At 42.5% G+C, this 13436-nt stretch overlaps 1 protein-coding gene across 1 annotated transcript in view; it reads left to right on the forward strand.

Annotated features, from left to right (window-relative positions):
- Window positions 1-13436, forward strand: part of LOC124367468 (titin) — a 73467-nt gene that overhangs the window by 32349 nt on the left and 27682 nt on the right. Inside the window, exon 2 of the mRNA XM_046824301.1 lies at window positions 11722-11829. Coding sequence (XP_046680257.1) covers window positions 11754-11829 — 76 coding nt within the window. The 5' untranslated portion in view covers window positions 11722-11753. The remainder of the gene's footprint in view (window positions 1-11721; window positions 11830-13436) is intronic.

Raw genomic sequence — 13436 nt, forward strand, 5'->3', positions numbered from 1 at the left:
ATTCTGAATTTGGATTTTGAGTGACAAAAATCCTTATTGACAAAAAATGACTCTGTGGACCCTAAAATATTTTGCTTTAATCAGCCATTAGATGTGTGATTGCACCATTTATCTCAAATCAAGATGATATTTAATACGGAAAAGAACTTTGTCCTTAAATTGCTGTAAAACTCAATATTTTGTTGTTATAGAAGATTCTTAGATTTGGAATTCCTCTAAAACCCCTGATTATAAAGACTCGACCTTTCTGGCGATCGAGCTCCATGCCTGGGCTGTGTCCAAGCTGCACAATCTGTGATTTCACGCTCAAAAACAATGTCGAATGGCCACAAAAACCGGCTTTGAGCCGAAAAACTGCCGGCGGCGCGTGACTGATAGCATGCCCTCCTCCAGCCTTGACTTTGGCCGGTGTGTTGGCGGATGGGACCCACTGGACCAGTTAACGGAGTGCCAGCGATTAGCACCGATACATAGAGATACCTGTCATTAACCCGTCTAAACATTGGCCTACAGTCTCCCAACTGACACTTGTTTGACAGCCGCAGATTTATCATCTGCTAATCATTACCTCTTAATCACGGGTTGTCTGCTCTGTTTGTTGTTCGCAACAGCTAGCCTGGATCGGGCTAAGTGATGCTGTTGGTGATTCTTACGCGTTATTCAAATTTATCTTGCAGTCATTCATTTGCAATATTCAACATATCCCCTAGAATGGAAAGTAACGGGAGTGGTTTTAAATGATTATCCATGTGAATGTCAAAAATCTTTTTTATTGCAGCGACGATTCTTACATTGTATGGCAAACATCAATACGGGTTTTCTGAAATTCCAGGCATTCATACAAACAATACACATTCATACATACAATTTTACAATCACGCCTCTTTCATTCATCGCCAATGCAACCCAATTAGTACAGCAGTCAGTCTTCTAATTGGGCGGTCTCCCAATCGAATGCCAAAAACTCACCCGCATTATAGAATGCTTGAGACACCACGAAGCGTTTGAGGCGAGTCTTTAACTCCTTAGGCGTTGGAGCATCTGTAATTGAATTGGGAATTGGGTTTGCTGAGGTAATCCACACCCGCTTGCGAGGGTAGACGTTCATAAACCACCGTTCTGTGCCTTCCAGTCCGGTAGTTTGCTCTGCCATACGTCTCATACATGTGTACGAAGGCACATTTATTCATACAAAACAAAGTTGTTTCCAAAATTTAGAGGCACGGCAGAGTCTACAGCTGCAATTTCTTTAAAGCGTTGAAGAATGTGTTGAACGCATGCTTTATTATGCCAGTGGATGACTTCAAATTCTATGAGGTGAAAATAGCATACCCATTGCAGAGACTGAAAGGCAGGAAAGTCCCCAGCATGGATCCATTGCAAATTCGTCCTTTTTATCACTAAAGGTAAATCTCTATTGCTTTTCAAAAGTTTTAGGAATGGTCTTAAGATTAACTCAGTTTGTGGTTTTAATGAGAAAACCGATTTCTTCAAATGACAACGATATCCAAGGTCAAGAGCAGAGTTAATGATGAACTGCGAAGGCCAGGTAAGCAGTCGCTTAGCATATCTTCGGTCTGGTGCCCCCGCAATGTTCAATTCCCAGAAGCATCCAGCGCCCACGACGATTGTCTCGACGCGAACCTTACGCGATTAATTCCGATCGTTGACTTTGCTGGGTACTCCGATTGCGCGAGTGTTTCTTCTTCAAGGTTATAAATGGCCTTAGGAACTCAATACTGTTTTAGAGACATTTTCTTTGGTACTGTGTTCAAAGTGGAATTGAAGATTGAGTAGGTAATCGCGGTGTTCGCAGAATACGTTTGCTATAGATTGACATAAGTCCATGGGTACTGAGGACTATCCCACGATTTTAACTTACGGAGTTAAACTATTGTTCAGTTAATCCTGTAAACTATGCTTTGCCTTTTTTGTACTAACCTTTCTTTTCTAGAGTTGGATCTTTTGAAGACTTTAACAAGTGTTGCATTCTGATCCTCTTCGTCCTTTCAGATTTAACCGTTAAAGAAACGTCGCTTCTATTCATCCGTTTTTCTTGTGTTGAACATTTCTACTGCTTATTAAAATGAATTCCCTTCTTTTTCCCGATTTACGTATTTTTTTGGCCATTCTGTTTCAGGTAATCACGTTGGCTACCGTTATTATAGAGTGTTTATATTTTTCTGCATAAGTGCATAGTTGGTGGGTTTTAAAATCGTTGAGAGCACCCGTAACGACCACGGCAAGAACAAGACGTTTCTTAACCGCTTTACTTTTTTCCTTAAAATCGTGTTAACGTCGGACAACCTCATATTACCAGCGTCGAGTCAACCATAGAACACTGCAGAGGAACAACGCACATCCTGTAAGAAGACGAGGGTGCTTTACAGTCTACTAATTTTGCTTACTTACCCGGCTCATAAAAGTCTCTCATGTATACTTCAAACACAATTTGCTGCCGGTGCGCGAATAAAAAAAGGTGAACACTTGTAACACATCAGCATAACCATTGTTCCCAGGCATTTAATATTGAGGAACGTCCTCACACCGCATATGCCGTATTGAGCTAACTACCAATTATAGAGTCATTACCGTGGCCGGACAAGGTATCTCACGCCGGCAAAAACTCTAACCGATATTTTAGCATCGATTCTTTCTCGGAACCACATAACAATACTAGTTGCAATCTCTTTTTACACCGTTGCTCCGAGTGGTCGCTGCGTGGCCGCGACTGGACTTCACTCGGTCTTGCTGCCGGCCTTTTTATCCCGCGAGGTGACGAGGACCTGCGGTATCAGTAATATATTATGTTAATTGCCTCCGTTGTGCATGCGCGTTTGTAAGTCCTCATTACGCACCGTGCACGATTCGGCCGTTAGATTTTTTGCGCCATCGTTCTTTCTGCCGGAGTTCGAAATAATCCTCACGGAAAACCTATTCAATCCGATTCGACTGAACTGGGGAGTGAACCGCTTCCGTGGGACCCAATCTGATCCCGCTTGATGGCCCTTTTATAGGGCTTAATTCGAGCTCTTGATTTCCATTTGTTTTTTTTTTATAGCAATCGGTCTGCTCAGATGTGTGAATATTTTTGCATCCTTCAATCAATGTTTTATTGCGAAGACATGATATAGCACATGTATAGCAAAAGTCAATACGAGTTCAGACCTAAAATTTTGAACATTCTTGCCACACCAGGATCACACTCAATCATACAATTCCACATTCATGCATCCTTCATCCATTTGCCAATTTTTACACCTACATCGCCGAAGTCAATCTCCTTATTGGGTGATCTTCCAGTCAAATGCCACAAACTCGGTAACATTATAAAATGCTTGTGACGCTAAAAAGCATTTCAAACGAGCCTTTATTATATGGTATGTCACGGCATTCTTTATCCTGAGAGTTAGCCTTGGGATCTCCTTTTCTTTTGAAAAGACCAGCTTTGAAATTTTAAAGTCTGTTCATCAAATCTGTCCTCATTTTACAGAAACAGAATTTGGTCGTGTTGAAAACCGATCGATATTGGACATAGAAAAAGGATTTTAAGATACATTTACACCGAACAATATTTTTGGAAACTTTTGGAACCGAAAAATATATACGACAACTCAAATTTGTAAGAAGACACTTGCTGTCATCGTATAATTAAGTCAAAATTACATCAAGTTCTTAAATAAGTGGACGGATACTATACCGGCTTGTTTTAAGTTATTTTGCAAAACAGTTCATTCAATACTTGGCACTGGTGTCATATATTATGCTCAAAATGTGAAGCAGTAGGAGGAAGCAACATGTTGACACCTGTTGTTGGCTGACACCTGTCTGCGACTCGCGCCTAATTGCGCTCACATTGGCGGAGGCGAGGCGAGCGTGACCGGGCAGCAACGGTGGGAACTCGCTGCTCTATGCTAATGTTGACCGGTTCCACTCGCTCACACTCTGTCTGGCCTGGCTCAACCCGGCATTGTTGTTGTCGGCTCTGCAGCAACACATCGCTTCTTGTGGACGAGTTTTAATTTGGGGAAATAATAGACATTTGTCATTCATAGATATATTTGGACAGGTAGCTGTGTACTGGCTACTAATCCGCGTGAACCAAAGGCCAAGGCAGCGTCGCGCGCCAATACTGTAATCTTTCCCTCTAAAAGTGAGGTTATGTTTGGTAATCGTTTTGTGAGTACTGTTCATGTTGGAGTCCTCCAGTAGATATACAGACTCTTAACCCTACATGATAACTCTTACTGGATTATGAAAGCCCTAATTCTCACAAAACTTTTGGAAACGACATAATTATAACAATAAATTCCTCCACTTCTTCTTGCAAAGCATATTTGATGAGCCAAATTCAAAGTAAACAGTCGATAATAACATGATAAAAATTCTCCATAAATTATTTTTACCTTCAAAAGAAATCACAATCCACGCTCGTATACCATTTTAATTTCTTTGCACAAACCCAAATTTCAAATATGAGTTTACTTGGCCAAACTAGGTGACTACGTTCTGAATTACGCAGTATATGTTCGCGCCTAAGGTGACACAACAAGATAAATATTATTATCCTTAATAAAGGTATCGCTCCTTCATGTGTTACTATCATAATAAATTAGGGGACTATCCTGTCCGTTTCTCGTGTCAATTCCGGCTCGCTGGCTTTTCTGCCTTTGACATTGATGATGATCAAGGGCTGTATTTTTTAAAGGAGAGGCCCTTTTAAGCCTTATTGTGTCCGCCTTCATGGACCACTGGCCTGTGCAAGGATCTTATCAAACAGAATCAGGTGAAGGCTCGATGCAGTACAAGGTCCCACACTAGTTGTTTGATTAATATAAAAAAAATCTTTAAAATCTTGTTACATGGATTTTCATTGGCAAATGTAAGTTCTGTGGTTCAAAATTGTTCTTGGGATTTTCCATTTTATTACATAGATATTCCACATATAGCTTTTAAAGTTGGTTTCTTTGGCTGGTTAACACGTTACAAACCGCCGAGTTCGATATTTGTGCTGCGGTATTGAATCGTCTTGCATGGACCGCCACATTCTTGTCTGTTTTCACTCTCTGCTATTATAACGGTGTCCAAGTGACGGCTCCACGCCGCGCAGAACCGTCCTCTAGTCTGCGCTCTTCGTCGCGCCGGCCGGCAACGTTCGCCATAAACCTCTCTGAAGTATCGCGAATCGAAATCGTCCCTCAGGGGCGTTGCCTCTGATAGACCTACAATAGAATTTAAATAGGAAGGCATTTGTCAGAGGCTCTGAGAATGGGGAAGGCCGCCGATCCTCACCTGTATTGCCTTATAAGGGAGCCGATGCTCGACGACTGCTTTTTGTGAGGTCTAAAAATAGCTGATCGCAGTGAGCCAAGCTTTCATGTATCATTCGCCCGGCGCTTCCTGTATGTGGATGTGGCTCTTCGGGAGGCTTTTGTTAGAAGCGGGCGACAGTTTAGTAGAGTTCTTATCGTTTCGCGTAGGTTTCCATTTCACAGCAACGGTTTTTCAGTTTCGAAAGGTACCATATCATCTTCCCTTCAATAAATATTCCATATCTCTTCTCATGAAAAACTACTATGAACAATTAGCGTATGGAATACGACCCTGAGGAGGTTGTTCCGAAGACAAAATGGACCGAGTTTCCAAACTCCAAAAAAGCTGTCAGAGAAATTGGAGAGTTGGACTTTGGAGAGTCGTGCAAGGAATAATTTAGAAAGCTGGGATTGCTGACTTTACCCTACCTTTATATTTCTGAGGTGATCATGTACTGCTTCTCCATGCGTGCCTTGGTTCGTGGTGGGACGTTCCCTAATACGAAACAAGAGGCAGGGACAACTCCAGAACACAGCAACACAGACTGACGTTGTCTTAACACCTCCCGTAACAAATCAACAAGACTAATCAACAACCTCCCTGAAAGGGTAAACTTTTTAAACAACCCAAATCAATTCAAAACTCGTCTTCAACACCTTTTTGGTATCTGAAGCGTTTTAATTGTTGAAGAATCAATGATCAGTAGCTGATAAATTAAGAAACCAAGAAAAACGCTGGATATGATGTCTGAATGCTAGAAAATGTGTACATGATATTTTTACAAAATGTATACAAGTTGACGGTTGCATTAAATTGAAAGAAATTGCTAAATTCAATATATATTATTATTACCTCTCATCTGGAGATGATTCAGGTACTTCTGCACAAACATTCTGAATGCTCTATGAATTTGAACCTTCCAAAAAATAATCTCTCCGAATTAAAGTTGCATATCGGCGTTTTCTGTCTTAGCACCGCAGAGCATTGTCACAAATTGCACGCCAATCTGAGCAGGCGTGGGAAGAGAACGCTGAGCTGGTCGTAACGAAATTCAAATTTACGATCCAACACCTCCTCTGCAGTTGGCGGCATCAAACTTTTATCGCCTTCACATAACGTGGACGTGCCATCAGATCGTTTTGTTTGGTCCAGGTGTTTAAAAACTTTTAGTGACGTTTTAAAAGTTACAAGTCATCAATCAGTAAGTATCTGATGATAAGTGGCATCAAATTTCATTTGTTGGAAGATCAGGGTGTCTCAAGGTCAATGTGATCAGTTTCCCGATGATAGAACAGTAATTGAATCGCGTTTGTGTCCTTCCAGGAACAGAGTTCTTCCGGACGTTGAGAGAAGAATTATCAAAATGCTTTCAAAACTTATAAAGTTTAATTAAATCATTCTAGATCAGGGACTTCGAAACTGAAGCTCCATTGAGGGACATTGTTATTCCCAATGGATACCTCAGAATTTGCAAATGGTAATTCCATGACGATGATTCCTACCTGTACATGAATACATGCTGTATCTGTTTGCCCGATATTGGTTCTTTTATAAAAGATTCAGCCTCTTGTGAAAGAACCAAACGTGAAGTTCATTACAGTTTCATTAAAGCACTCTAAATCAGGGACTTCGAAAATGTAGATCCATTGAGGGCACTCTAAATCAGGGACTTCAAAACTGTATATCCATTGAGGGACATTGTTAGTCCCAATGGATACCTCAGAATTACAAAGATGAGTAATCCCATGACGTTTATTCCTAGCTGTACTTGAATACATGCTGCATCTGTTTTTACGATACTAGTTCTATTCTTCTGAAAGAACTAAACGTGAAGTTCATTCACAACGGGGTACTGGCAGGAAGGAATAAATTAGTTCCATTTGATTATAAAGTGTCGGATGTTGGGTGTGAGCCAAGAGCTGCATCTTGATTCTGCCACCCCGGAACCCGTCGGGCAATGTTGCAAGTCTAGTTATGATCCCGTTTTTTCCCAGAGTCGGTAATCCGGCACCGGCCAGTATCCCGTTGGTGCGTGGGCAGAGCCAGACTGGCAGGTGCAGACTGGGCCGTGACCCCGCCGTAACCTCTGAGTCCTGGAGTCAGGGAGGCTGCGGAATTACTCTTCAGAAGAACCTTATGAGGCTAAAACTGCTATTAAAAATCAGGAATTGCACTACGCATGGTTCCAATACAGTCAGACTATCAAATGATTTTGGAAAATCCCTAGAAGGTTCCTCTCCAAAAGCACTCAAAATCACTAAAGTGGTCATTGGACATTGAACGTGCTGAATGAGGTCATACGCTCAGTCGTATCAAAATTACTCAGTACAGGTTGCAATAGGTGTTTCTGAAAACCTAAACACGGTACATTGTGTTCTCACCTTTGTCTTGAATTCAAAATCTGACTTTGTCTGATTCAAAGTTCGCTTTATCAAGTATTGACTTCCGAGTATTCTACAGAGTTTGACAGCGGCGAGGAAGGCGGGATGGAGACTGCTCTCTTGTGCGGGAACAGGGTCCAGGTCCACGGCATAACTCACCGAGCCGGCCGCCATTTTCCCCGTCTGGCACACGATTCGAGCGGCGCTAATCTCCACATGGGCACGCAATATTAATAACTTGTTGTGAACCGCTGCGACAGCGACAACGCTGTTGGGCGACTGAGGCCCGAGCGAAGGCTGTCTCGAAGCCTAAGACTTCGGACATAGAAGAGCTACTTATTGAATTATTTGTTCATTTTGACAATTATAATAGCTTAACTTCGAACAATTTCGTATTCGATTATATAGTTTACGACTTTGTAAAGTTTAATCTGTAACAGTTTGGAATCGGACTAATTTATTTTTTATATGGAGTACCACAAGGATCTACCATTGGACCACTCATCTTTATTAAATAACAACTTTAACTTTGAATTTATTTCGGTTGTCTGAAGTTTATACGCGTAAAAACCTGTGTTCTCTACGCTGGGAGCCGATTTAGACACCATTGTCGCCAGAGACCGATGCTGTGCGACAGGCGTCGGAGAATTGAACGGTCGAAGTTACGGCAGCGGCGCGGCAGAGTCAAGGCCGAGGCTGTAAAAACCAAGAGTCCGCGGTTTCAAAGTATTGCCGAAAACAGGTTCTGGCATACTCCCATATCAGGCCACAACCGTTACTTCCTAATTCTGTACAGCATTCCATCAGCGTTCAGCGCTCTTTAGCTATTAAAAACTTTGTTAGCCCATGCCTTGACCCACATTCTCCGCCTTTTTGGCACTTATCTCCCCTAAGTGGTGGAATCTGACCTTCACCAATAATTGCTAGGTGGCGTCGAACCTGCCGAAAGGCAAGTGAATTTCTTCGGCAACGTTTCAGGACCCTAGTCGGTATTTATGTGTTCAAAATCTTGTGTTTTTAACTAAAAAAAGTTGATGGCCGGTCAGTTCTAGGTGATATTGAGAATATGTCCATCCTTCAAAGAATGGCTATAGTGTAGAACTCGCTGTCATATCAGGTATTTTGTCCTAAGGTACCGTTAGGATTTGGGCCACGATGTCCCAACGGACCGTAGAACTGCCCCGCGATGCAAATACCTCATCAGCATATGTGGGCTGTAACAAAACCTGTTTAAGAAACGGTAATGAAAATGCTGCCGGTACAAAATGATCTCAAATGGTCCTGAGTGGCCGCTTTGTACATTATGCAAGAATGAGTTAGGCTAGCCTGATCTCAAGGCGGTCATTGACGCCTGAGTGTTAGTACGCCCTAGATTTGAGCGCATAACCTAGACCTTCTTCAACACCACCGCCGCTTGCCTGCAAGAGATTCCATCACTGAAACTAGTGGACCTGTTCTCAAGATACTGGAATTTCAGATTTTCTCAAAGTTACATTTGGTTCCATGTCTAAACGGCCTATCTCATTTCTTCGATCCACTTGTCCCGTTTAATTCCATCTTGCATTCCTAAAAACCTTTCAATATTGACAGTGTAGGTAAAACAACTATTTAGGTATCTCGAATAATATTTCGCCTAGTGTAGAGATACTAATCAGTGGAGGTGGCGCTACTGCTTCTCACAGGTGCTTGTGAGCTAAGGTCGTTGACATCAATATTATCAGCTGTTGCTGTGACCGGAACGCCAATGATCATCTGATCATCACCTCGCATCAGCTGTGTCCTCGTGCGGCCCGGAGACTCTAATGGTGGGATAGCAGCATGCGCGTCAACTTTGACCCCTGCACAGCGGTCAGCCTGGCCTCCTTCTGGGTGTCGTGCCGAGCAGACGGGAAGGTACCGTTTATTGTTTTTCTACATTTGCGGAACAGTGTGGGCAGAATCTCAACGACTCTAGGATTCCATTTGCATACCATTCGCACAATTCCTTTGTTCCACAGTTCGCAAACGAATTACTCAATTTCAAAGAGAGATTGCTCTTAATCCAACTTGCAGATATGCTTCTTTGAATTCAAGACACTGAACTTTCATACTTCCTAAAGCAAACTGTTTAGTTTTGTCATTGTATAATATTTTTTCCGACAACTCTATTAATTGAAAATCTCAAACTGTTCCTGACCATTAAATAAGCCTCGATATGACCAAGCGAGCAAAGTCCGACAATTTACCCAAACGCGCATAGTCCATAGTTTAGCTCAAATGTCTAAGTCTGCAATTGTCATTGTATAATATTTTTTCCTGACAACTCTATTCATTGAAAATATCAAACTGATCCTGACTATTAAATAAGCCTCGATATGACCAAGCGAGCAAAGTCCGACAATTTACCCAAACGCACATAGTCCATAGTTTAGCTCAAATGTCTAAGTCTGCGAAACCTGGTCTCCTGCTCAAGCGCACAGAGTTCAAATACTCTTTAGAAACGAAGCACTCCTACCTTCACAAGCGCACAAAGAATTCACATTCTCCTTGGCAGGTGTGGTCAAGCAAATGAAGCTAGGCCACCTGCGCAAGCGTACAAAGAGTCCACATCCTCCTTAGCAGATTTAGTCTAGCAAACAAAACTGGCCACCTGCGCATGTTCACAAAGGGTCCACATCCTCCTTAGCAGATTTAGCAAACAAAATAACATAGCAAACAAAACTGGCCACCTGCGCAAGCGCACAAGGATTCTACATGCTCCTTAGCAGATATAGCCAAGCCAACGAAGGCAAGCCACCTGAGCAAGCGGACAAACAGTCCACATCATCCTTAGCAGATATAGCCAAGCCAACGAAGCCAGGCCACCTGTGCAATTGCACAAAGGGTTCACATACTCCTTAGCAAATATAGCCAAGCCAACGAAGCCAGGCCACCTGCGCATGCGCACAAAGAGTCCACATCCTCCTTAGCAGATATAGCCAAGCCAAAGAAGCCAGGCCACCTGCGCATGCGCACAAAGAGTTCACATTGAACGCAGATTTATTTAAATGCCCCGGCTACAGAGTAGTAACGACAGTACAATAACAATATCTCCGGCAGCATTGAATCCAATGCATACTTATCATACAGATGGCATCTCTGGCCATACAACTATTTATAAACACTTGTACCCCGTGACGGCTGTCGCATGTTCGTGTCCAGAGCGGCCGCGACCGTCCTGCGGCCCCTGTCTCCTGCTCAGACGACTTGCCGTTTTATGGATTTCAACCTTTGTTCGTCTCATGGACGTGCTGAGACTTCCATAACGTGCTCGGTTATGTGTGAAGAAGTGTGACTTCTGATGAGGTTGTTTTTGCACTATGTATAGCCCACTTTCTTCTTATGAACTGTGAACAACAGTAGGTTTTAAACATGGTATTGTTTGAACGTACACTTTTATTTCACCAAAACAATCCGTACAAAACTTCGATACTACGATAAATAAATATGGTATACCTTAAGGCAGCGAATTGGGCGCGATGTTTTTCTTTCTTCCTTAACACATGTTTTTGTTCCATCGAGTATAAATTAATACGGCCTAACAATATCTACAGAACAAAATGCTGAACATTTCATTCTGTAACATAAAAATTAATATAGGTGTCTGAGTTTGTGTTTATTTAAACAATTTCAAATCGAACAATATATGTTCACAGCTACAATCAATAGTTCGATTATGTGTTTACATAATATACATATGGTACGAAAAACCACAAGGACAGAATAAAGCATTAGAATTACAGCCCAAATTAAATACTCCTTGGGTTTTTGCAACAGTTTTTTAATCTGATTTTCTAATTACAGTTTTCAACTGACCGTGAGATATCAGCAATGAGTTAAAAACCCAGCCCTTGACCACACGTGGGTTTGACCTCTATTAGCCTTTAGTATCCAATCTTTCTCCGCATTGTTCCTGAAGATCGGGCGCCAACTAATCACACCTCTGTTTGCAGAAGTTTCCCACTCTCCGGACTGAGCAAGCGTCAACTAATCACACTTTTGTTTGCAGAAGTTTCCCGCTCTCCGGACTGAGCGAGCGCCATGGCGGCGTTCAGTCAGTGGTCGACGACGTGTCTCTTGTTGTGGTCTGCACTACTCTTCTCATATGCTACCGCCGGTGAGTCCACATTTATGGTTTTAAGACTCTGATAGAAAGTAGACTTGATAATGTGTATGAATTGAACTGAAATTTGACCTTTCCAATTTTGTTATTTAGGACACTCTTCCCAGAATACTATTATTGTATGATGCTTGTAAAGACCATCTCATCTTGCCAAGTCGTAAGAGGACTGGGTGTATAAGACGTGCGGGTATCTTCGCTTCTTCCCGGTCGATCACCTCGGTACTTTCGATTTCCGGAACAGCTCCGTTCATTAAAGATAATCTCTTTTATATTAATTACGTCATCTCCCATCCAATATAGCTGGCAATTTTCTTTCCCACGTTTTTCAGTTTCAGTGCAATTCCCATGCCTAATGGGTTGCCCGGGCAAATTTTAATGGACATAATGGGTCTATTGCATTACAGCATTAGCATACGGGAAGTGAAGGCGGGCTATCCGAGTTGTCGACCGGCCGCCGGCCGCCGCAGTAACGGGGCTCCCGACCCAGACCCAGACCTAGACCCGAGCTGGAGACTCTCATTGACCGTCCTTGCATCGCCTGGACGTGGGCCAAAGACATCCACCGTGCGCGCCGATATATCAACAGAACCGTTCCCAACCAGTTAATCCGCCGTTTTTGCTCATTTGGAACGGTGCCAAGATGATTCACGGATGTGTTTAGCGGTTTCCGCTCAGTCGAGTTTGTAAATTAATTAAAATCCAGATTAAGCCTTATCCTCTAAAAAGTTACATCCGGTTTTCGTTTACGGTGGAATTTTCGACTTACTTCGATTTACATAGGTAATGACGCGAGTCAATGCCCTTTACAATTCCGTTACAGAATAATAAGATCGTTTACATTAACTCTTTACATTACGGTAAGTTTGTCTTCGTACAAATTCCTTATTGAAAATATTTATAGTATGGTATACCTCAAGGTACCGTCTTGGGACCTGTGTTTTTCTTTGTTCCAAAACTAACAGTACGGGTAATGGTGCGGATTCCGATAGCAGGGAAGCGTGCGGCTGCGCGGCATGGTGGGCAACTAACAATGGGAGACTCTGTAATTATTCGAGGGTGTTGACCTTCCTTGCGTAACGTTTGACAGAAAGTGAAGCAAAACACGCCAGCACATCCAGTGATTGCAGGGCCGGGAATGTGGACTTGCATCACTTAATTGCGTGGAATCCACTGGCCTCTCCGCGCCCGGCTTCTCTGTCACCTCCATAAGTCTTCCGCGCGTCTGCTTCTGCGTCTTCCGCGGAAATTTATCGCACTGGCAACTATGCGCTGCCAACTAGCCGTCCCGGGATAATCCACGGCAATTTTTTTCAAAATGATTAATTCCTACCCGTTCTTCTTCTTCTCGGCCGGGTGTCGTCCGGTGATTTGTGCCCCTTTAACATAATGCTCCACCGATGACCACGCTTAGTGGTTTAATAGCCTTATTAATTTTTATGATACCTTGGATCTATTAAAACTATCTATCGGTTAATACACCTGGGTTCAACTCAATTAAGTACAGTAATTTCAACCCGGTAGTAATTAGTTTAAGCAGCAGGTTAAAACCATTCTTCTGCATGATATATCCCAATTTGTGAAGTTTTAAGGTATAATTTGTT

This window comes from Homalodisca vitripennis, chromosome 8, assembly GCF_021130785.1.
Source record: "Homalodisca vitripennis isolate AUS2020 chromosome 8, UT_GWSS_2.1, whole genome shotgun sequence".
Taxonomy (NCBI): domain Eukaryota; kingdom Metazoa; phylum Arthropoda; class Insecta; order Hemiptera; family Cicadellidae; genus Homalodisca; species Homalodisca vitripennis.